Genomic DNA, 24,643 nt, shown 5'->3' on the forward strand with positions numbered 1-24,643 from the left:
TTTGAAATTTCTGACAACCAAATAGTTGTGTTAAGTTATATCAGTATTCATGTGTTAGTGGTCTAATGTCATTTTCATGGGACTGGCATTTTACATAGGTGAGCTATTTTTGCACTACAAGGATATCTTACAAAGAACTGCCTATTTGTGTTTACAGCTGCTTAATAGACTAAACTAATGATCATGATGCTAAAGACTGAATGAAACCTTAAATAGAGCTGCTAGAGTAAAAAAGATACAACTCTGAGCCAAATAAATGATTCTCTAGTATTATAACTTCCTTAATTTGTATGTTATGGCTCATGAAAAGAAAACCAAAAAAAACCCTTCTGTTTGTTTAAAATATGTTTGTTCTTCCTTTACTTAAGAGCAATGCCAGGGTAATATCTATAAATTGTGTTCTATAAACCCTCCACTTGAAAAATCAATTCAAGTAATGAAAGCCACCGCCTGAAGTAGAATCAGTACTTGGCACCCATCTTGATCTCTGGTCTTGTTTTGCCTCAGATAACTTTCTTTCACTGGTTAGTAAAGATTATAGCCAGCAAAAAAGTACAGCACAGACTGGGATACTGTTGCTGAGAAAATTTTGGACATGATATAAACCAAGGTATTTCTGTAGCCCTAAGACCATTTTTCTTTAGTCAAGTTCCATGTTCTACAAATTGCAATTTTAAAAAAGGGTTCTAAGGAGACTCAGTGGGCATAGATCTTCTGTTAAAGGGCAAATAATTTCAGAATGAATTAGCTCATGAGAATTTCAAAGGAAGAAAAGATACTAAAGAGAAGAGTTCCATTTTAGATGATATGAATATGATTATCAGGGATTCAGGCTGCTGAGTCCAGGAGACAGTGGTAACTAAGCTGCAGGTGTGTGATTGGAACAACAAAAGAGATGCTGAAATGGTAAGTCCTTTGCCATGTAAATAGAAAGAGTAAAAGACTACTTATTGCCCAAACATGATTGGTCACCTGTTTTTATTATGCCTTTCAAGACAAATCCAGGAAAGGAATTATATTTTCTTTCCAGAAACATCCGTAAAGATCTTGCTTAGTTGGTTGAAATGTTTCTCTTTAACAACTGAGTTAGCTCTCAAGGGTCACTGATGAACTGGGTAAAAGGCTATGCAGTGCTCCCTGAAAATCTACTTCTTTACTGCTCTCTGGTAATAAAGTCACTTTCAATTTTTTTTAATCATAATAAGATAAAATGTTTTTATGACTCAAAGTGTTAGTGTTATTATTATGGGGAGTACTGCTTTCTGGGTGATTCTTTATCAATACATGTTCTTGAGCCCGTTATTCTTTTCTTATAGTATCATTCCTTCATTTTCCTCAACTGTTTATAATATACAATGACAGTTTTGACAAATTTATTAACATTTTGGTAATCAGCATTTTCTAGCATTAAAAAAATATAAGCCTAGCCAACAGTATTCTTTCAGTTGAAGATTAGAGAGACATGAAAGTTCTAAGTGCAAGTTCCTGTGCTGTCGTTTATTGTGGCGACAACTCCACAAGGGAGATGTTACATTTCTCTTCTGTAGATGTGGATTCTGTAGGGACAGAGGGAAGAGCAACTTGCTTAAGATGGCATAGCTATAACCAGCAGAGCTGAGTCACACCCCAGTTAGATTCCAAAATCATAATCTGCCTTTAATGCCAAATAATTAAAATAGGTAAGCTAAACCACATTTGACTGGGAATCACAATGTAGGTGGGAGCACTGAACTTCATTTTCTTCATCAGAGTGCTGAGGATTACATTTTTTTTCAGACTTGAAAAAAAGATTTCATCTGAATTCTACCACTTGAGAATGAGAACTTTTCTGAGTTGTACAAGCATGTGGAACTAGCACCCAAATGCCAGGCACAGCTATCGCCCCCTCCCACCAGCATGCTCTACTTGTCTGACTCATCTCTGCTCTTTCCCTCACAAGAGCTGAACGGAAGGATCACAAGTGACTCCAGTTTTGATGATCCTGTGAGGGTGGGATGAAGGTCGAAGGAAGCATTGTCTTCTGTTTTTGCCAGCTCTGCACTCCCTGTTTTCTGGCTGTTGGTGCATTTAAACCTCTTCTGTTTGTGTTGAAAAAATAGTTCACATTTGCAGTTCAGACTGAAAAAAAGTATGATTGCAAATAATTTTCCTGAAAGGAGAGAGGGTGGATGCAATATCTATTCTCTTGTAATTTTCCAAGAATTACTGGCAGCAATCTTTTTTAAAAAGCGGATTCTGGAGGCCTACTGCAGACTCAGTCAATATCTCTGAATGGTGATCCTGATACACTTCATTTTAAAAAGTTTCTCAGGTGATTTTTATCTTTGCTAAGCCTTGAGAACCACTTCTCTTTGGCTCATATGTTATTTTAAAGGTTATCCAAAGCCAATCCAGAACTTCTAAAATGTTGACAATCCATTAGGGAATCCCAGGATTGTCTTTTCCTTCTATAAATCTTTCAACATTATTCTCATATCTGTACTTAAATACTTAAAACACCAATCAATAAAAAATTACTAGTTTCATTAATCTGTAAATTAATAATGATGTGAATGAAGATATAAAAATAATGTAATAATTATTGAGATTATTTAAAAATAATATTTATACGTATTATATGCTGGTATATTCATTGTCATCCACCCCTCTTTCAGAAAAGATAACTGAGGCCCAGAGAGGTTAAATAACTTGTTCAAGGTCACACAGCTCATCTAGGGTAGAACCAGAATCAGAAAGCAGAGAGAAAGCTTTTGAGAGTCTATGTGCAGATTTTTTATTCCAAGATGCCTGATATTTTGGAAAGTATATATAAGCACCCCAAATCTTACTATTTGTTTTTTTTTGTTTTTTTTTTTTTTAGAACAGAACTGAAACTCACCCGGAAGGCAGCCTATGTGAGATACCTCAATAGCTCAGCCTTCTTCTTCTCAGGGTTCTTTGTGGTATTTTTATCTGTGCTTCCTTATGCACTGCTCAAAGGAATCATCCTTCGAAAAATATTCACAACCATCTCATTCTGCATCGTTCTGCGCATGGCAGTTACTCGGCAGTTCCCCTGGGCTGTACAAACTTGGTATGATTCTCTGGGAGCAATAAACAAAATACAGGTAGTGTACCAAAATGGGTCCTCTGACTCCATGAATTTAGAGCAGTTTAGAACTTTTGTCCTGAGCAAACTCTCTAGAGATGAATTCTTGGCCTTGGACCTGTTTGATGTACAGTATTTCCTCTCTTGATGTCTATATGTGGTCCAACAAGCCCTTGTAAAGCCTAGTGAAATAAAATGAGAGCCCATGAGATTTTAGTCAGAGAAATTGAAAAAAATATTGTTTCCGTATTCTGGAGATTATTATTCAAGTAATCAATCAATCGAATAGTTCTAATGAACTTGGCAAATGTGCAAAATCATGGTGGCAGATTCATCAGGAAGTTATTAAATTTTCTATGCTAGGAATGTTTACCTTAAACTTTTCCAAGTATTTTTCTGAACAGTATGATGGATGAGAATGACAATGTATGCCACATTAATTACCTTAAAATCTCAGCATTCTGACGTAGCTGTTAATTTTGAAGAGAAGTTCTAAAGTCCTTATGGTTATTAGACTCAATTTATGCCAAGCTAACAGAATCACCACCAGGAACTTGGATGTGGTTATAATTTTTAGAATTAGTATACAATTCAAAATGTTTTATTATGCTGTTGTGATATATATTTAAATATTTAATCCAGAAAATAAATCAGTGTGCCATAAGTGTAAAAAAATGAGGGGGAAGGGCGAGCCACTTTAAGGTAGTTCTGCCATTATTTAACCTAGGCCAGAGTTTGACTTCCCTAGTACCTCAGTCAGTAGAGAATTTGCCTGCAGTGCAAGAGACCCGGGCTCGATCGCTGGCTGGGTCAGGAAGATTCCCCTGGTGAAGGAAATGGCAAACCATTCCAGAATTCTTACCTGGAAAATCCCATGGACAGAGAAGCCTGGCAGGCTACAGTCCATGGGGTCACAGGAGTGGGACAAGAACCAGCAACTAAACCACCAACAGAGTTTGCCAGTGGTGGACCAGGGACTAATAAAAGAAGGATGCTACAAAGATGAAAATACCAGTTTTCTCTCTCTTAATGTTGAATTGAGGCGATTAGTGGGTAGTTCAGGTGTGCTTTTTAAATTCATTACTAAGGTTAACATGTAGTCTAGTACAAGGATGAGTCAGTGGTATGTTAAAATTTAACGTATAAATAAGTTCTGTAAGCAGGGTGACAATTACAGCCTTGACGTACTCCTTTTCCTATTTGGAACCAGTCTGTTGTTCCTTGTCCAGTTCTAACTGTTGCTTCCTGACCTGCATATAGGTTTCTCAAGAGGCAGGTCAGGTGGTCTGCTATTCCCATCTCTTGAAGAATTTTCCACAGTTGATTGTGATCCACACAGTCAAAGGCTTTGGCATAGTCAATAAAGCAGAAATAGATGTTTTTCTGGAACTCTCTTGCTTTTTCCATGATCCAGCGGATGTTGGCAATTTGATCTCTGGTTCCTCTGCCTTTTCTAAAACCAGCTTGAACATCAGGAAGTTCACGGTTCACATATTGCTGAAGCCTGGCTTGGAGAATTTTGAGCATTACTTCACTAGCGTGTGAGATGAGTGCAATTGTGCGGTGATTTGAGCATTCTTTGGCATTGCCTTTCTTTGGGATTGGAATGAAAACTGACCTTTTCCAGTCCTGTGGCCACTGTTCAGTTTTCCAAATTTGCTGGCATATTGAGTGCAGCACTTTCACAGCATCATCTTTTAGGATTTGAAATAGCTCAACTGGAATTCCATCACCTCCACTAGCTTTGTTTGTAGTGAGGCTTTCTAAGGCCCACTTGACTTCACATTCCAGGATGTCTGGCTCTAGGTCAGTGATCACACTATCGTGATTATCTGGATCATGAAGATCTTTTTTGTACAGTTCTTCTGTGTATTCTTGCCACCTCTTCTTAATATCTTCTGCTTCTGTTAGGTCCATTTAGTTTCTGTCCTTTATCAAGCCCATCTTTGCATGAAATGTTCCCTTGTTATCTCTAATTTTCTTGAAGAGATCTCTGGTCTTTCCCATTCTGTTGTTTTCCTCTATTTCTTTGCATGATTGCTGAGGAAGGCTTTCTTATCTCTCCTTGCTATTCTTTGGAACTCTGCATTCAGATGCTTATATCTTTCCTTTTCTTCTTTGCTTATTGCTTCTCTTCTTTTCACAGCTGTTTGTAAGACCTCCCCAGACAGCCATTTTGCTTTTTTGCATTTCTTTTCCAGGGGGATGGTCTTGATCCCTGTCTCCTGTACAATGTCACGAACCTCATTCCATAGTTCATCAGGCACTCTATCAGATCTAGTCCCTTAAATCTATTTCTCACTTCCACTGTATAATCATAAAGGATTTGGTTTAGGTCATACCTGAATGGTCTAGTGGTTTTCCCTACTTTCTTCAATTTAAGTCTGAATTTGGCAATAAGGAGTTCATGATCTGAGCCACAGTCAGCTCCTGGTCTTGTTTTTGCTAACTGTATAGAGCTTCTCCATCTTTGGCTGCAAAGAATATAATCAATCTGATTTTGGTGTTGACCATCTGGTGATGACCATGTGCAGAGTCTTCTCTGGTGTTGTTGGAAGAGGGTGTTTGCTATGACCAGTGCATTTTCTTGGCAAAACTTTATTAGCCTTTGCCCTGCTTCATTCCGAAATTCCAAGGCCAAATTTGCCTGTTACCCCAGATGTTTCTTGACTTCCTACTTCTGCATTCCAGTCCCCTGTAATGAAAAGGACATCTTTTTTGGGTGTTAGTTCTAAAAGGTCTTATAGGTCTTCATAGAACTGTTCAGCTTCATCAGCGTTACTAGTTGGGGCACAGGCTTGGATTACTGTGATATTGAATGGTTTGCCTTGGAAACAGACATCATTCTGTCATTTTTGAGATTGCATCCAAGTACTGCATTTCGGACTCTTTTGTTGACCAAAAGGCTACTCCATTTCTTCTAAGAGGTTCCTCCCACAGTAGTAGATATAATGGTCATCTGAGTTAAAATCACCCATTCCAGTCCATTTTAGTTCGCTGGTTCCTAGAATGTCGACGTTCACTCTTGCCATCTCCTGTTTGACCACTTCCAACTTGCCTTGATTCATGGACCTAACATTCCAGGTTCCTATGCAATATTGCTCTTTACAGCATCGGACCTTGCTTCTGTAACCAGTCACATCCATAACTGGGTATTGTTTTTGCTTTGGCTCCATCCCTTCATTCTTTCTGGAGTTATTTCTCTACTGATCTCCAGTAGCATATTGGGCACCTACTGACCTGGGGAGTTCCTCTTTCAGTATCCTATCATTTTGCCTTTTCATACTGTTCATGGGGTTCTCAAGGCAAGAATACTGGAGTGGTTTGCCATTCCCTTCTCCAGTGGCTAGAAGAAGCACAAGCTGGAATCAAGATTGCCAGGAGAAATATCAGTAACCTCAGATATGCAGATGACACCACCCTTATGGCAGAAAGTGAAGAGTAACTAAAACATCTCTTGATGAAAGTGAAAGAGGAGAGTGAAAAAGTCGGTTTAAAGCTCAACATTCAGAAAACTATGATCATGGCATCTGGTCCCATCACTTCATGGGAAATAGATGGACAAACAGTGGAAACAGTGTCAGACTTTATTTTTTGGGGCTGCAAAATCATGGCAGATGGTGATTGCAGCCATGAAATTAAAAGACGCTTACTCCTTGGAAGGTAAGTTATGACCAGCCTAGATAGCATATTCAAAAGCAGAGACATTACTTTGCCAACAAAGGTCTGTCTAGTTAAGGCTATGGTTTTTCCAGTAGTCGTGTATGGATGTGAGACTTGGACTGTGAAGAAAGTTGAGCGCCAAAGAATTGATGCTTTTGAACTGTGGTGTTGGAGAAGACTATTGCGATTTCCTTGGACTTCAAGGAGATCCAACCAGTCCATTCTAAAGGAGATCAGTTCTGGGTGTTCATTGGAAGGACTGATGCTGAAGCTGAAACTCCAATACTTTGGCCACCTCATGTGAAAAGTTGACTCATTGAAAAAGACTCTGATGCTGGGAGGGATTGAGGGCAGGAGGAGAAGGGGGCGACAGAGGATGAGATGGCTGGATGGCATTACCGACTCAATGGACATGAGTTTGAGTGAACTCCAGGAGTTGTTGGTGGACAGGGAGGCCTGGCGTGCTGTGATTCATGGAGTCGCAAAAGTTGGACATGACTGAGCGACTGAACTGAACTGAAGTTCTGTAAAATGTCACATATTTAAAGAATGCATTTATAATATAATGAATCCTAGTACTTGACAATTAACTTTAGAACACTTATAAAATTATTTTTTAGGAAAAAATTTCTAATATAATTCATAAAATACAAAATGCAGCACTTATTAGAGTTAAATAGATGTAATAATGTATTAACAGTATCCTAGTTGTATAATATGTTTTTGCTTTCTTTTGTAAACAGGATTTCTTACAAAAGCAAGAATATAAGACATTGGAATATAACTTAACAACTACAGATGTAGTGATGGAGAATGTAACAGCCTTCTGGGAGGAGGTCAGAATTTTTTGTTTGCTCTAAATATTTAAGCTTTTCTTATTTGTGATTCTGGTTTTCATCTTAATGGGCAATAAAGTTAGAATGATGATAGAATTGTTAGAACTGAAAGAGGAATCACTCCACTTATTTTGTAGTTTAAGAGGTGGAGGCCCAGGAATATGAAATATGACAGACTGGCCTCTTCGTGTTTTTCTAAGTCATGTAATTTGTTTCACATAATAAATTAGGAAGTAATGCAGTGCTCATAGGTTTTGGAGCCAAATTGAGCTGGAATTGAGTACTGTTTCTACCATTTACTCTCTAGTGCAAGTTACTGAATTTTGTGGAACCTCTGGTTCTCCATCTGTAAAGTGGGAATATTAATATATACCTTACAAGGTTGTTGTGAAGTTTGACTGAGATAACTTATGGGAAGTATTCAGCATAGTACCGCACACGTAATAGTTCCTCAGTAAATGCTACCCTCTCTGATCTCAAGTTCCAGTCCAACGTGCTTTGCATATACCAGTAAACATAAAGGTGTATATGGGGTAGACCTATGTATTGTTTTCTACTATTTTCACTTATTTTAATTCACTATTAAAAATTCTCATTTCTCATGGTCAAAAAAAATGTTATTAATGATTTTTCAGCTTCTAAAGGACTAATATTTGATTATAGAGAATACCAGTGGAGTTCCTCTTTCCTTATCACTTTTTTCTGTTGAGTAAACATAGGCATTATGCAAGCAATGTCCTATTTCTACATATTTCACAATATCTTAAACTGGTTTTATTTATATAAGTAAGTTGATCCTAAGGGCGTCACTGTAATTCTTTTTTTAAGATAGAGGTAAGAGAATAATTCTTTATCTGCCTAGAAAAATTATGGAGAAGTGTGTGTGTTAGATTGATTTTACTTCTTTGATTTTAGGAATTTCAAATGCCCTTCTAGACAGAAAGAAAAGCAAGGAGTTTGGCAGACAATTGTTTTTCTAATCTCCATCTCATTCTCCTTTCATCTAATGAAATAGATAGCATGCTTGAGCCCTTACTATGTGCCAGGTACTAGATAAGCACTTTACATGTTTTGTCTTATTTCTTACAACATTCCTATGATGTAATCTTAATATTTCCATTTTGCTGATAAGGGAATGGAGGCTTAGGAAGGTTATAGGACCTGGCTCAGCTCATGTACCAGGCAAGGGATGAAGCTAAGTTTTGGACCAAATGTCACGGTCTACAACCCTTTCACTGAACCATTGCCTTCCATCTGGCTGTATCCTCGTCCTCCCGACTCTCACCGTCACCTAGCAAATTCTGGACACTCCTTGATGATATTTACCCAGGACAGTGGTGCTGGTTAAACCGCTCTCATCGTGTCTAAGACTTTAATACCCACATGAAAAATCCTTCCAATATTGTCCTCAGAACTTCTGTTTACAGTTACTTCTTCAGAAGCTTCCTCTCATGCTCATATGCTGAGCTTGGTGATTGCCGAGACTTACTGCACTTTGGAAATGTCCTGCTCTGGAATCTCTTTCTCAGTTTAGAGTTTCCCAATCCTAGCTCTCTCAGTCTCTTAATCCCACCTTTACCACCTTCCAATTTCATGAAGATTTCTAGTCTCCTTAGTTCTCCCTTTTGGACTCCTGGTTTAACCTCCATCAGTCACTTCAGCTGTTCCTACAACAGCACCCTCAATCCCCTTTTCTTTTCACTGAATCGTTTGCTGTAAGACATTCTCTTAACAGCTTTGGTGAAGGGAATGCTATCTGGGAAAATCAAATACTCTAGTCAGTTATAAGTTTTATACAGTTACTGTTTCAACTTTAAATGGGCCTGTAAACTTTCTTGGGAAATGTTTTCATTTGTCTTTACTTAATTTTATTTACCATTTCCCTAAAAGCAATTCCAGATTTTTACGTTTCCTGAAACTCCCAATCTCTCCCAGATATGCTCACCCCCAGCAGATGGCCTTGACTTCTGTAATATAGAGAGAAAGTATATAGATGCTATAAAATATAGAGTGTCATATATGAATTCTTACAGCTTCTTTCTTCACCCTTGAGATTATTATTTTCTTCTTTCTTGTCTAAGAGAAGGATGTATGCTTCCCCCGGCCCTTAGCTGAACTATTGTTATTTTGCTTCATCTTCTCAGGACATGGAGCCAGCAACTATTCTCAGTCTAGAAGCGCAATTCCTTTTTTTTCAACTGACTTCTTTTAATATCTAAATATTTTCAAGTTAAAGAAATTTCTTTTCTGACTTTTGCCCCCCCCGAACCCCATCATCCAAGCCTTATCATTCTCCTTCCCTTTGTTGTTAAAACTGTTCTTACTTCCTCATCTTTTGACTTTTGCCTTCTGCAATCTGGATTCTGTCTTTACCAATGCATTAAAAACTGTTCTTTTGAAATATTTATTTAACTTAGCTTTCATGAACCACTCTTTCCATGTAATCTTATATTCCAACCATGACTTCTCAGTCTTGGCTGCCTGCCTCTGAAGTGGCGGTCGGCCACAGGGTCCCCACTGCCTTCTGGTATTTCATGCTCTCTGTGGGTGACTCAGCCCAGGCTCAACTGACATATATGTGCTGATGACTCTCAAAGGCAAATCTTCAGCCCCAGTTTCTTTCCTGAACTTCATACATTATTTCCAATTCCCTGCAAGGTCCTCAAACACTTCACATTCATCACTTCCCAAGCTTCATAAACCCGCTTCTTCCAGTGTCTTCTCTGTTTCATTTGATGATTTCACCATTCACCCAGTGACTCAAGAGGCATGTCCCTGATGAATTATATATGACTCCTCCCTCACTTCACACCTGTGAGTAGGGACAATTTCTATTTATATATCAGGAAGCTGAGCTTTAGGGAATTTTAGTAACTAGAACAAGATTATACAACTGGTTAGGACATAAAGGTCAGCCTAGGCTTCTCTGACTCTAAATGTATTTTCTACTCACCATCCTGTGTCTAATGAAAAAAATGGACTACTGTTTTACTGTATACAAAATACTTTCATCTATATTATCTCACTTAAGATCCTCAACAGTCCAGGAGCCTAAAGCTCAGAATGTCATAATTTATCAATTATTATGCAGCTAGTTGAGAAGATGAGACAGATACTGAAATAAAGACAAAGGATACCATAATCATTTCTCTCACAACTACAGGGAGCTTGTAAACACAGAAAGTGTTCAGCCAGAGTAGGGATCAAATAAATAAGAATAAGATCAATACTGAGATTCCATTTTCACTTACAAAACACACAAAAATAGAACAAAACAAAATAAATCCCAAATCAGAAATCACCATTGTTAATGATGGTTCCTGAAATCTAGCACTCTCATACCTTGATGGAAGAGAATTTGAAACTACTTTTCCAAAGACTTGGAATGTTTGCTATACCTTTGCTCTGGAAATTTCCCTTGTGGAAATTTATACTAAAAAAACCAGAGATTTGTTCCAAGATTTATAGCAAAGTACACACATCACAGAATTATTAAGTTAAAAAGAAAGTCATATAATGTAAAAAATGAGAACTATTAATATTTATAGTTTATCCACACTCTTTGATACTATCTTGCAACTTAAAATTATATCAAAAAGAGTGTTTAATGGTATGTGAAAATATTTATGATTTATATTGTAAGTCAGAAAAAGAGGATCACAAAGCTCATGTATAATTTTTCCTTAATGTAAATTATATATGATTTTACGTATATGCGAAGGAGTGGAGGGATCTCACTGAAATGTTAAACATGATTTCTTCTCAGTGTTAAGACTGCAGCTGATTTCTCTTTTCTTCTTGCTGCTTTTATCTGTTTTCCAAATTTTCTGAAGTAAGTTTTGACTTCTGTAATCAGGAGTTAAAATTAAAGTAAATTAAAGTAAATTAAAGTAAAAGCAACCTTCCATTGGTCCAAGTGTTTGTTGGATAAAAGCCCTATTTCTAAGCATGGAAAATGAGCCCCTTAACAGTCTGCACTGCCCAGTTTATCGAGGATGTCCTTTGTCATCTTACTATATACATTCACCTAGCCACTCACCACTCCTGAGGTGTATGTTGTCCTTTTAAGCCTAAATCATCATGCATGCAGGTCCTTCTTCCTGGAATGCCTGTACTATTTCTTGGTCTTGTGAAATACCACCTATATCCTTCATAGCCTAATACTGGGTTAATTACTTGGACAAGCTCCAGACTGAGTAACTTGCTTTATGTAATGTGCTTCTATAGGACTTGGTGTGAGTTTTCCATTGTAGCACTAAACACGATACAATATTAATATCTGCCCATTTGTTACTCTCCTATTTGAGACTTTTGAGGTGGTCTTTACTATACAGGTGATGCTCAATAAATTAAGTTAATAATAGAATAAAAAATGCCTTTGTCTCACTTGAAGAATTTTCATTGCCTACTTCTTAAAAATTTGCTTTTAGTTATTTGATGACTGAAAGAGATGTTAGCTATCCATCTCATAAGAATTCAAGCAGTAGTCTTAAACCTTAATTGCTTATGTATGCCCTAAAGGTTTGATAGTACTGAAAATCTGTATACCGCTGATACATTTTAAGCTGACTTATGAATTTTCAACATAGGTTTAAGTGGTGGTAAAGAATGTAATTCTTGTCTATTGTATAGTGTCTTCATATGTTAAATGGATTTTTGTCAAAACTTGGGAGCTGCCATTTCAGTACTTTCAATTTCAAGGAAAATAAAATGAATTTATAGAGTCAAGTCTGATTGCTAAGTCAATCAGATAAATATTACTTGCTTTATATCAGGAAAATGTAACTTTAAAGTGCAGATAATAATTTGTATTAATTTATTAAATTACTAAAATTAGATAAATAATAAGTTAATTAAAATAACTTGTTCTTCAATTCATCTCCAAAGTGCCATCACTTTGAAACCTGGTGAAACACAATATTACCTCCTTCAGTATTTCTGGCTTTGCTTTTATGGGATCCCCTATCAAGAGAAAATCATTCTCTTATGGTCCCCATGTTTGTATCATGGAGTTTTAACACTCCGGAAAGGGCAGCCTAGCTAAACTTAGGACTGGTGAGAAGGCTGCCTCTTCTCTGAGGGGAGAAGCAGAAAGTAGGAAAGAGAAGTGACAGAGCAAGCGAATTCTCAGATGATTAACTTTAGGAAGGAGTACTTCGGGATGTTGAGGTTGTGAAAACACATTCTCTTAAAACTCTGTGAACAACTACCTTCCTCCTGATCACCTGCAGTGCTATTAACTGTGATTTGAAGACTGCTCAGATGGTAAAGAATCTGCCTGCAATGCAGGAGACCTGGGTTTGATCCTTGGGTTGGGAAGATCCCCTGGAGAAGGGAATGACTACCCACTGCAGTATTCTTGCCTGGAGAATCCCATGGACAGAGGAGCCTGGTGGGCTATGGTTCATGGGGTCACAAACGGGTTGGACACAACTGAGTGACTAAACACATGCACGCACTCTAACGCATCCCATAGGGCAGTCCAGAAGCAGGGAGCTTTCAAAAAAGAACTCCTTCTCCCAGCACTTTTGCAAGAATGGAATTCATTCAAATTAAATGGTAGTATCATCACATTTACACTTAGTAATAACTACTAAAATACTTTGAGCTTCTCAGAGTAAGGTGCCAGCGTGATAGAGTTAGAAGATTTGGGTTGTAATTCCACTCAGGCCTACTGCTTAAATGACTTCAGTTACTTAACCTCTCTGAGTCAAAGTCTACAACTTTGAATGAAAGAGTTTATAAAGTCTACCTCATATATTGTTACTCTGCTGAAGATTGAATAAATATGTGTATGTGTTCAGCCTATGGGAGAGGAGATAGATACCTTTGTATAGATAGCTGCTGCTGCTGCTGCTAAGTCGCTTCAGTCGTGTCCGACTCTGGGCGACCTCATAGTCGGCAGCCCACCAGGCTCCCCCGTCCCTGGGATTCTCCAGGCAAGAACAATGGAGAGGGTTGCCAGCTAGATATCTTTAATTAAATTTGATGTTGAGCAACAATCAGCAATTGAAATTATTATTATAATTTTGAAATATTTTGGGTCATGTGCTCTAGAAATCATGTGCTATAACTTGTGTGCTATAAAGTATGGACCATGTCCACATACTCTTCAAACTAATAATACATCATGTAAATAGCTATTGAAAATATTGGGCTTCCCTGGTGGCTCAGCTGGTAAAGAACCTGCCTGCCAATGCAGAAGACAGAAGGGATGCAGGTTCGATCCCTGGGCAGGAAGATCTCCTGGAGAAGGACATGGCAGCCTGCTGCAATATTCTTGCTTGGAAAATTATATGTATAGAGGAGCCTGACAGGCTACAGTCCACTGGTTTGTAAAGAATCGGACACAACTGCACCCGCACACACACATTGAAAATATCTGAGAAACATACCTTCTTATTTACTGTGTTTTTTTCTTTTTTACAGGGATTTAGTAAATTATTTGAGAAAGCAAAAGAAAATAATAACAATAGAAAAATTTCCAATGGTGATAACAGCCTCTTCTTCAGTAACTTACTTCTTGGTACTCCTGTCCTGAAAGATATCAGTTTCAAGATAGAAAGAGGACAGTTGTTGGCAGTTGCTGGATCTACGGGAGCAGGCAAGGTAGTCTCTTTTATACCTCACCGTGAAGATGTTAACCTGACATGCTTTTCTCCTTTCTTTTTCTAGTTTGTAAAAGGAGAATACTTGGATACTGTGTATAATTATTCCACTGATAGTGTCCTCTAGCCTTTCATTTCTTTCTGATATCTTCAGTAACTTTTATATATTTATATTATGGGCATCACTCAGTACAGTGTCACGCACATACATGGTGAGCGTTTAATAACTTTGTTGAACAAGTAAAGCATCCCTTTTTGCCAATCTGTGGCAAAGACATTTTCTCAGAGCTGGTCCAGGACAGTTATGGCTTACATTTTACTTTAGTAACCACATGGGCAAAAGATCCCCATATTGTTGACAAAGAATTTTTTTGGAGAATGGACTCAGGCTTGCTTATCATTTATTATGAGGGAAAATTATTGAGTGGAATAGTTTTTTGATGACAGTACATAGGAATCTGTATTCTGTGCTGATCAGCCTTCCACCCTGCCTCATTTAATTATAAACCATGGATATTTGGAGATACATCTGACAAAAATTAAGAGGTTAAAAAACTAAAGGGTCAATTTTCATTGTCAGGAGAAGACTTTATATTAGTCTTGAATGATTTGAGCTATTGTTCAGATAATGATAAACACTTGTTCTCTTTATCTGGGAAATACATTCAAAGGGCATGAAGGAATACAATCAGAGATAAGAAAGGGTCTCTTGGCTTTGAAATGGACTACTTAAGGATAATAGATATTTGCTTTGGAAGTCTATTAAAAGGAGGTTCTTATTCCCACTTGACTGTAATTTTAGCTACAATACTTTCTGGAAAAATTAAAAAAGCTTAGTGTCCTCTTAAAACTCTTCAGAATGATGAAAGAAAAGGAAGAAGGAAGGAAGGAGCAGTGCCACTGTAAGATAAAAATGTAAATATAAACAGAAATTAAATACCCCTGAAAAATAGTTATTTATTAATGTCTAGTTAAGGAAGAATCACATTTTAAAGAATTTAGTCTGAGACTCGGGAAACAAAATACTATAGAAAATTTCTAGTCATTGAATTTGGTGTTCATAATTGTAGCAATATACAATTTGCTTTTTTCTCTCTATGTGTTTTCCCACCTGTAAAATAGGCCTTTCAATAAAGCAGCTATAGTTGTATGTTTTCTTCTTTGAAAAATGTATTTCTTCTTAAAGTGCTACTTTTTCCTTCTATTTCTTATATAACTAGAAATTTTCACTATTAAAAGAAAATGATACCATAGCAGGATTTGCTAATAAATCACAGATGACTTGACTGAGAATGATTGCTTATGGGAAGATAGTAATTGTGTTTCACCGAATTTTTTAAAATTAATTTTATGTGTTTAAAATTACTTCTTTGAAAGGTGTAAACAAACAGCTTTGGAATTACAAAATATGGGACTTAACCAGCAATTAAATTTCAGGCAACTCTATTAAGAATTGATGAGCAGATAATTGCTGGCTGGAGTTACAGCTACATCTTCTGAGAAGTAGATATGAAGACAGAGTCAGATGGAGGCAGTTGTTCCTTAGGAATAATTAAACCCCTCTGAGAAATAGAGTTTGACAACTAAGTCTACAAGGACGTCCTTTCATTTCAGTAGGAATGGAGCATTTTATACTCTTATTAGATAAAAGAGCTAGCTAAAATATAAGATAGAATAATTGCAAATACTCACATTTCAAGATAAATACTGAACCACTCAATTTGGTAATTTGTGTATTAAAAGCCTTAAAAATAACCAATTAACAATTCTATTTGTATGATTTACCCTAGTATATTTGCAGAGATTTTTATATAAAGATATTCCTCATGTTGTTTCAATAGCTGCAAATTGGGAGAACTCCTAAATATCTCATAATAGGGGATTGATTAGGTAAATTTTGGTGTAGTTATATAATGGCATGTTATTCAATCAGTATACATATGTATGTGTATGCATACTCAGTCATGTCTGACTCTTGTGACCCCCATGGACTGTAGCCCACCAGGCTCCTCTGTCCATAGAATTTTTCAGCAAGACAACTGGAACAGGTTGCCATTTCCTACTCCAGGGGATCTTCCTGACCCAGGGAACAAACCAAGGTCTTATCAATATTTGGCATTTTATATATATTAATTCAGTTTAACTTTGCATCTCTCAAAATACCAAAATATTGATAAATTTTATATGTTTATATAGATAAATATTGTTAAATATATATTTAACCTTTGTATTTGATATAGATCCAAACTTACATAGAGCCAAACCTGTATATTGTGTATACATATATATATGTTGTGTATACATATATGTATGTGTGTATATATATACACATGTAATATGTGTGTATATATTTATATGTAATCAGATCCATTCCATTGTTGGGGTTTAAAAATCTGTTCTATATGAAAATAATACTTACAGTTTCAATTATACAGAAGAATTATATGTAGAAGTAAGGAATTTGATGATGGACGGGGAAGCCTGGTGTGCTGCAGTCCATGGGGTCTCAGAGTCGGACATGACTGAACACCTGAACTGAAGGAATTTTGGATATTTTCCATATACAATAAGAATTTTAAAATTTACTGAAATAGGTATCAAAAAAGTGTCTATCTCTTGATCCTTCTTTCTTCCTAATATATTTTAGGTGGTATTACTGTTTGTTAAAGTTAAAATTTTAAGTGCAAAAAAATTCGAAAATTTTTCTCTCACTTCTCTTTCTCCTCTGGTTATTTTCCACTTTTCACCATTCTTTCTCCCAATTCAGACAGACACTCTTGTTAGTTTTTTGAATGTATATACTTTTATACATAGTATTTCATTGTTTGGATAGATGTTTGTAATATAATGAATCACCTATTGATTGACAGTTGGGTTATTGCCAGTGCTTTGCTAATATGAAGAATGACTCTATGAATAATGTTGCATATATGTCATTTAGCACATCTACTAGTATTTCTGTATATCTGCGAAACTTTCTTACCTGAAGGCTGCATCAATTTGTGTGTATGTGTTACAGTCCATGTAGATTATAGGTTTGTTTCCCCACAGCATCCCCAGCATATGTTATCTAACATTTGAATTTATTCCAGTCTTGTTGGGTAAAGTCATATGTCAGTCTTTTTTAAATTTGCATTTCTCTTATTAGGAATAAAGTAAAAACTTTATCATATGATTAAAGCTCACCTCTATTTTAATTTTTGGTGAAATATCTGTATACTTTGTACTGTTTTCTAATGAGTTATTGTTATTTTTCTTTTTGACTTTAATATCACTCAAGAAGGAAATTATTCCTTTGTGTCATATAACTTGCAAACATTTACTTCAGTTTGACATTTTTTCCTTTTGTTTTCTGTGCCCAAGTCTTTTTTTTCCTTTATAACGTGATTTATTTTTTAATTTTATGACTTCTGGATTTTGATTCATATAGAAAGCTTTCTTACTCTATGGTAGTTGTTTTTCTTTTCTTTTGGACATCCTTCAGTGTTTTCTTTAAGTCTTCTTACAGTCTTATTTTTGTACTTATTCTTTGACCTATTTGAAATTCATCACGTGTTGGGTGTGGCATATGGCTACGGTTTTTTGTCTGCCCTCCACATGGCTGTTCAGTTGTCCCACAACATATACTGAATAGTCTATTTTTCTCCACTCATTTTAGATGCCGTCTTTATCAAATACTAGTTCTTTTATGCATTTAGATCTACTTTTGTAGCTTTAATTCTATACTATTGATTTGTCTATTTATGTACCAGTAATTCACTTTTTAAAGTTATTGAACCCTTATTTTAAAATGTATAATACAGTGTATCATGTTGCAAAGAGTTAGACATGACTAAACAACAAACAATAATGTCATTATATTATTGAGTAAAATGTTTATATATATATATATGTATATATAATTTCATACGATGATAAATGTTTTGAAGATAAAACAGAAAGAAAGGTTGATGATAGGGGTGCAATTTTAAGCAGTGGAGGCCTCATTGAAAGGTAACATTTGAGAAAAGATTTGAAGGAGGTGAGAGGTTAGGTCATATGATCATCTGGGGAAGAGTCTTCCAGGTAGAGAGTGGAGCAAACCCTTGAAATGGGACTGTCTGTCTGGTTCACAGAGCAGCAGGGAGGTCAGTGGGGTCGGCTCAGAGTGAGCCATGGAGAGTAGAGCTGTCAGAGAAGTAATGGGGGCGAGACCATTACATAAGGGCCCTGCGAGCCTCATAAAGGGCTTTGTAACGAGTTAGGCCTTTTTTCTGAGAACTTTAGAAGCCATTGGAGGGTTTTAAGCAGAAAAGTAACATGATCTGACATACATTTTGACAGGGCCCCTTTGAGAATAGACTGCAGGAAGGCAAGGGTGGAGCAAGGAGTTAGAGAATAGACTGTAGGAAGACAAGGGTGGAGCAAGGAGTTAGAACCCTTCTCCGAGAAAGTTAGAAAGCTATTCTATTTATTCTGGCAAGAGATGTTGTTAGCTTAATCTGGATAGTAATGGAAGTAGCAGTCAGATTCTGCACATGTTTCCAAGAAAGGTACAACAGAATTAGATTGAACAAGGCATGTGAGAAAACTAATGAGCACTCAATACATGTCAGTTATTACTAATCTTTCCCTGACCTCTTCCAACCCCATCCCAACAATCTGAACTCAGCACGCCATCTCTGTGAGCCTCTAGTGTAGCACTTATCACATTCTGTTGTAGTTGTCTCTTGTCTCCCTTTGTATCTTTTGTGCATAGCAGCATACCCAAAATAGGAAGTTTGAATTGAATGAATACAGAATCTTTAAAAATTAGGATACCTATGCTTAGGATGACAGTTGGTGGCACCTGCATCCTGAGAATGATTTGATCAAATGATTTGACTTAATAACACTAGTTGTATTTCCAGACTTCACTTCTCATGATGATTATGGGAGAATTGGAACCTTCAGAGGGTAAAATTAAGCACAGTGGAAGAATTTCATTCTGCTCTCAGTATTCCTGGATCATGCCTGGAACCATTAAAGATAACATCATCTTTGGTGTTTCCTATGATGAATACAGATATAGAAGTGTCATCAAAGCATGCCAACTAGAAGAGGTAAGTAATTATGTGAAAAACTTCTGGTTATGCATATGAAACCTTCAAACTACCTAAATTATATATTTAATGTTTTAATAAGTCTACATATATTAATCCCATTTCCACTATGAGTAAACTACTGTGAGTAAAGTAATTGATAAAATATATGACCCCTGCTACAAGAAGCCTGCAAAAACATAAAGATACAATTCATTTTTTAATGAATTTAATATGCACTTCATTTTTTAAATGATGGGCTGGTTTGGTTACAATAAAAACTCTATGAAATGGCAAGAATTTTGTTCACTTATTAGTGAGACAAATGTCCTCAATGGGCATTTGTATAGGATGCATTTTTTAAAGGTACTTCAGAATTACATAAGAGAATTTTAAGTATTTTAATAACACCATAGCCTAAAGAAACAAACACTGACCTGCCGATAGGGAATCTAAGATACAGTTGTGATTATATCTCATCCTTTGACCTTGGACATGTAACTATATAACCTTTAGTGTCTGTAATCCTCTGAAACAGTGGCAAAATTATGATGAATCACTTCATAACAATATTGAGGACTGAGTTCATCATCTAGAAATACAGAAGTATTCCAAGTAAAGCCAATATATGGATCTCGTACTATTCAGCACATAAATTTTATGATAAACTGTTCACACCCTAATGGCTCAGTTGGTAAAGAATCCGCCTGCAATGCAGGAGACCCTGGTTCGATTCCTGGGTCAGGAAGGTCCCCTGGAGAAGGGATAGACTACCCACTCCAGTATTCTGGCCTGGAAAATTCCATGGACTGTATAGTCCATGGGGTCACAAAGAGTGGGACAGGACTGAGCAACCTTTCACTTTTCACCCTGGTAGTTCAGACAGTAAAGACTCTGGAAGCACTGTAGGAGACATGGGTTTGATCCCTGGGTTGGGAAGATCCCCTGGAACTTAATGTTAGGGAAAGTGTCATTATGATGTTAATGGTAGGGAAAGTACCATGATGAGTTTTATCAGCAGGGAAAATATCATGTTATGAGGTTTGTCAGCGGTATTGCCTGAATACTGATCTTGATTCAAAATCACTCTCCTTGATAGGTGGCATTTGATACTAGTAGTACCCTTTAAATCAACTTCTATGAAAAAATTGCACTGGGAATAAAATGAAGCTTAATATACAGCATATGAAAAATAGGAAAAAAAAAAAGGCTGATTGTGGATTAGATAGAAACTACAGTCCTTATAAAAGAGAGCTACATGCTTGAACAAATGACTCTTTATGTATATACAGGCTCATTCAACAGTTGCTTTTAAAGGCTTAATTCTCTTATTTTCACACTCTGAAAGCATAATGAAATAAAAGCTATTCTGAAAAATATTTGATTTACCTTGAAGAAAACATTCTTCATTCCTCAAAAGCTCTTCTTCCAAGAATAGTATTTCACAACCTGGAGGTTGGAACACTCATTAAATTTGTTATAAAAAAATTCTGCATGTTTCTAGAGAATGTAGGTATTTGTCTATGAGGGGCTAGGCTGTAGGAGTGATACTCAATGTCCTGCAAGATAAAGCATGAGCTCTGTTTATTTATTAGTGCAAAGGTGTTAGAAAGCTTCTGGTACCTTTATTTATTGCTTTTAAATATATCTTTTCTCATAGAAATAGTTTTATAAATGCTGTCCTGATTCCCCCAAGTAAACCTTTAAAAATATATTTAATTTAAATATGGCAAAACTATAGGCTTTTCAGGTATCACTAGTGGTAAAAAGAACCCATCTGCCAATGCAGGAGACATAATAGATGTAGTTTTGATCCCTAGGTCAGAAAGATTCCCTGGAGGAAGGTATGGCAACCCATTCCAGTGATCTTGCCTGGACTGAGGAATCTGGCAGGCTACAGCCCAAAAGGTGACAAAGAGTCAGACGTGACTGAAGCGACTTAGCACGCATGCATGTAGGCATGCATGACGTAGCTACGTTAGTAGTAGTAAATTCAGAGGTATAGGTACTTAATTCATAGAATGTACATTTGCTGTCTTCTGAATAGGTTCTGAGAATGCCAGGGTGAAATGGGTGTGGTCTGTTTTCTAAAGAGTGCATAATAAAGTGACCTGTATTTTAATGAATGGTTGTATAGGATGTGAATTGGACCATGATAAAACTGCTAAAATAACAAGAGAAACAGGGGAAGAGTAAAATCATTTTATTTTTTTTCCGATTCCATGACTAGTCTTAAAATTATTTTTAAAGTGTATAATTCATTGTAGTTTTTATTTTCATATGCTCAAGGTTGTATAGCCATCACATTTTCAATTCCTCTAAAAGAAACCTCAATTAGCAATCAATTTACATTCTCTCATCCCTAACCTCTCTACCTAACTGTAAGCAACCTTTTGTCTCTAAAATATTCCTATTCTAGATATTTCACAAAAATGTAATCATATAACATAATTTTCTGTGCCTAATTAAGCTTTTAAACTAGAAGAAAGTAGGGGGTATTAATTTTGAAAACATTTATTGAGACATTTTATGAAAATATGAATAGAATAAAATATATATACTTTGGAAGTTCATGGGCCAATAGGAAAATGTATCAATAAAGAATGTAAGGTTACTCTAACAGGGAAAAAAAAAGAGGCATTTCTAAAGGAGTAAAAGGAGAAATCTGGGTCTGCTAATGATGAAATAACCTTCAGAGGAGGCAGAAGGCCATTTTTCTGATGGAATGATTCCCTGTCGAATTCTAATGGTGACAAGAATGGAACTTATGGTGTTGGAGGAATTTTTTTTTATTAAGAACATTGGAGTTGCCAGTAAAATAGAGAGAAGGTTAGGTATATGAGAAGTGAAGATTGATAAGTGATAGTTACTGGATTGTTGAGAAAAGAGATAAATAGAAAGTGCCTAACACAGCATTTGGTGCATATTTGCCACTCAGTGAGCTGTAGCTAATTTCTATTTCCTTTGGAGGTAGAGAATACTGCTAGAGAGCATGACACAAGGCATGTGTCTCAAAGCCAGTTCTTGTTAGTGAGTGCTATGGAAACAAGGTGGGGTTTGGCATAATTGAAGAGAACCGTGAATCAGAATCATGAAAAAGTCATCAGTATGAATTTTAATGTTGACAAAAGTAGTTCTGAGAGAAAACTTTAAAAGTGGTCATCTATAGTTGGTCTGTATGACCAAAGTAACAGAAGTTTGAGTGTTCTCTGGAAGAAAAGAGTTGGCATACAATCCTGAAAGTTTGGAGCATTGGCCCATTGGTTCCATGCTCCAGAAATGGCCATGGGATTGGGAGGTGATTCCAGTTTCTCTTTCCCTTTCGGATCTCACAGCATGACTTCTGTGATAACCAGACTCTCTTCACTGTGGTGGAGGCAGGGTAGGTGCAGAATGAAAACTTGATTATTCCCTCACTCAAAGAGCTTATAGGCTGATTGGTGAAAAACATATGCCAAGAGACCATTTCAATATAATATAGCAAATGTTGGGATAGAAGCTCTCTCGGCACTACAGAAGCCCAGTTGAGGACTTTCAGCCTGCCTGGTCAGTTCAGGGAGGCTTTCTCTAAAAACACCTTGAAGGATAAGTAGAAGGAATTAAGGAAATTTTAACGGAAAATTGAAATTTTCCATTTCCATTAAGGTTAATGGAAAAGATATTCTGGACAGAGAAAACTATGAGCAGAAATACCAGACATGAAACCACTTGGTTAGTGCAGGGAACCACAAGCATCTTGACAGAATGAGGGTATAACTGGGGGACAGTGAGTAGGGAGGAAGGAAACTGGAGGGCCATGTCTTGGGAGCTTGTGTACAAGTCTCAGGAATTTGGTCTTGGAGAGGTTTAATCAGGGGAGTGATGTAATCAGCTTTGCAATTTAGATATATCTCTTTGACTATGAAATGTGAAGCAGAATTAAGGTGGATATGATTCACACTTTTTTGGGGTAGCAGAAGGAAAAGAGATTTTGAAATCTAACAGGGTGGGTTGCTGATGCACATTACTTAACCTTGCTATATACTGAGTTTTATCCTCTGCAATATGAAGATATTATTACCTAATTTGTACAGTTTTGTGGATTCTTCTAGCACATAGCAAACACTAAATAAATCAGTGATTATTATTAATAGTAGTAGTTGTAGTACTGTTTCAGAGAAGGCAGTGGCAACCCACTCCAGTACTCTTGCCTGGAAAATCCCATGGACGGAGGAGCCGTACTGTTTGTTATTGTGACTAGAAGGACGAAGACTAATAGGAAGCTATTTCAATAATCCAGCTAATGTCAACGATGGACAAGAGACAAAAGTAGCAGAGGAATTGTGAGAAGATAGGGATCTCTTTGTGTACTATTTGCATCCTTACAAACGGCATCAGGGAAAATGAGCCTTTGAGAAATAGTGAATATTTTTTTTCCTCAAGAAATTAAGAGAGAAGAGTAGTTGGTTTAGGATTAAGGATTCCTTGTATAACAGGAACTGGAAAGAAGGACAAGTAGAAATGCCATGGGTTTAGAAAGGAAGGATGTGGAGATCAGTTACATAGAATTGAGATATCTGATCAAGCAGAGGGACCACTGGTCTTGCTAACAGAGTACCAGTGGAGGACACCACTAGATCAGCTGTAATGACAATGATGACCACCATTTAATTCATTCTTCATCCTCTTTGCTTTCAAATATCAAATAAAACACTTAGTTTTCTATTTTTAATAGTCCCTGAGTCCCAGCTCCTTACTGTTCTGCTGGCTTTTGCAACTGATTTAGATCTTCCTACTCATCTTATGATAGGCAAAAACATCCAGCATCTCCTAAATTCCTGTACTTTGATAAACGCAGTGAGTATGGTGAGTACATTAGTATATGACTCCTTCTGAATGTTTCCTGTATGTTGTTATCTATCCAACTACATGGTAAATTTCTTGAGAATGGTGATTCTAAAAATTTTATTTTGGGATACTCTACCAAGCACATTGATAGGCATAAGGATAAGTTCTTATTGGTTGACTGTTTCAGAGGTAAGCTTTGAAGTAGGCATGTCAGTTGCAAGAATTTTACTCAGAAAATGTTCTTTTCTGAGCTTCTCAGTCTCAGAATTTGAGGAGATGATTATACAACAGCAAGTTGTTCTTGTGAGGGACAAATAAAAATAATTAAAAGTGCTAGACAATCTTGACAGTCAAAATGAAATTTTTTTCCTATTTTCAGTGACTTCAGAGTTTCCAATTTTTGTTATTGTTAAGCAAGTCTTCACACCTTTGAAAAAGGCCAGTGAGAACCTCCAAAAATGAAGGTTTTATATGTTTAAGCATGGGGGAATTTTGAGCACAGGAGCACAAAATACCTACAGAGTCCTTGAGGGTTAACAGCTGGTATCAGCTGAGACTTCC

The 24,643-nt window shown here is 36.6% G+C and overlaps 1 protein-coding gene across 4 annotated transcripts in view; it reads left to right on the top strand.

Annotated features, from left to right (window-relative positions):
* The window catches only part of CFTR (CF transmembrane conductance regulator), a 264,214-nt gene that overhangs the window by 117,567 nt on the left and 122,004 nt on the right, over positions 1–24,643 (top strand). For all 4 annotated transcript variants that reach the window (XM_086396784.1, XM_086396783.1, XM_086396785.1 and 1 more), the window contains exons 8-11: positions 2,861–3,107; positions 7,495–7,587; positions 14,017–14,196; positions 19,085–19,276. In XM_086396784.1, coding sequence (XP_086252910.1) covers positions 2,861–3,107; positions 7,495–7,587; positions 14,017–14,196; positions 19,085–19,276 — 712 coding nt within the window. The remainder of the gene's footprint in view (positions 1–2,860; positions 3,108–7,494; positions 7,588–14,016; positions 14,197–19,084; positions 19,277–24,643) is intronic.

This window comes from Bos grunniens, chromosome 4, assembly GCF_055505025.1.
Source record: "Bos grunniens cultivar Pamir isolate PY7600 chromosome 4, Bosgru_T2T1.0, whole genome shotgun sequence".
Classification (NCBI taxonomy): domain Eukaryota; kingdom Metazoa; phylum Chordata; class Mammalia; order Artiodactyla; family Bovidae; genus Bos; species Bos grunniens.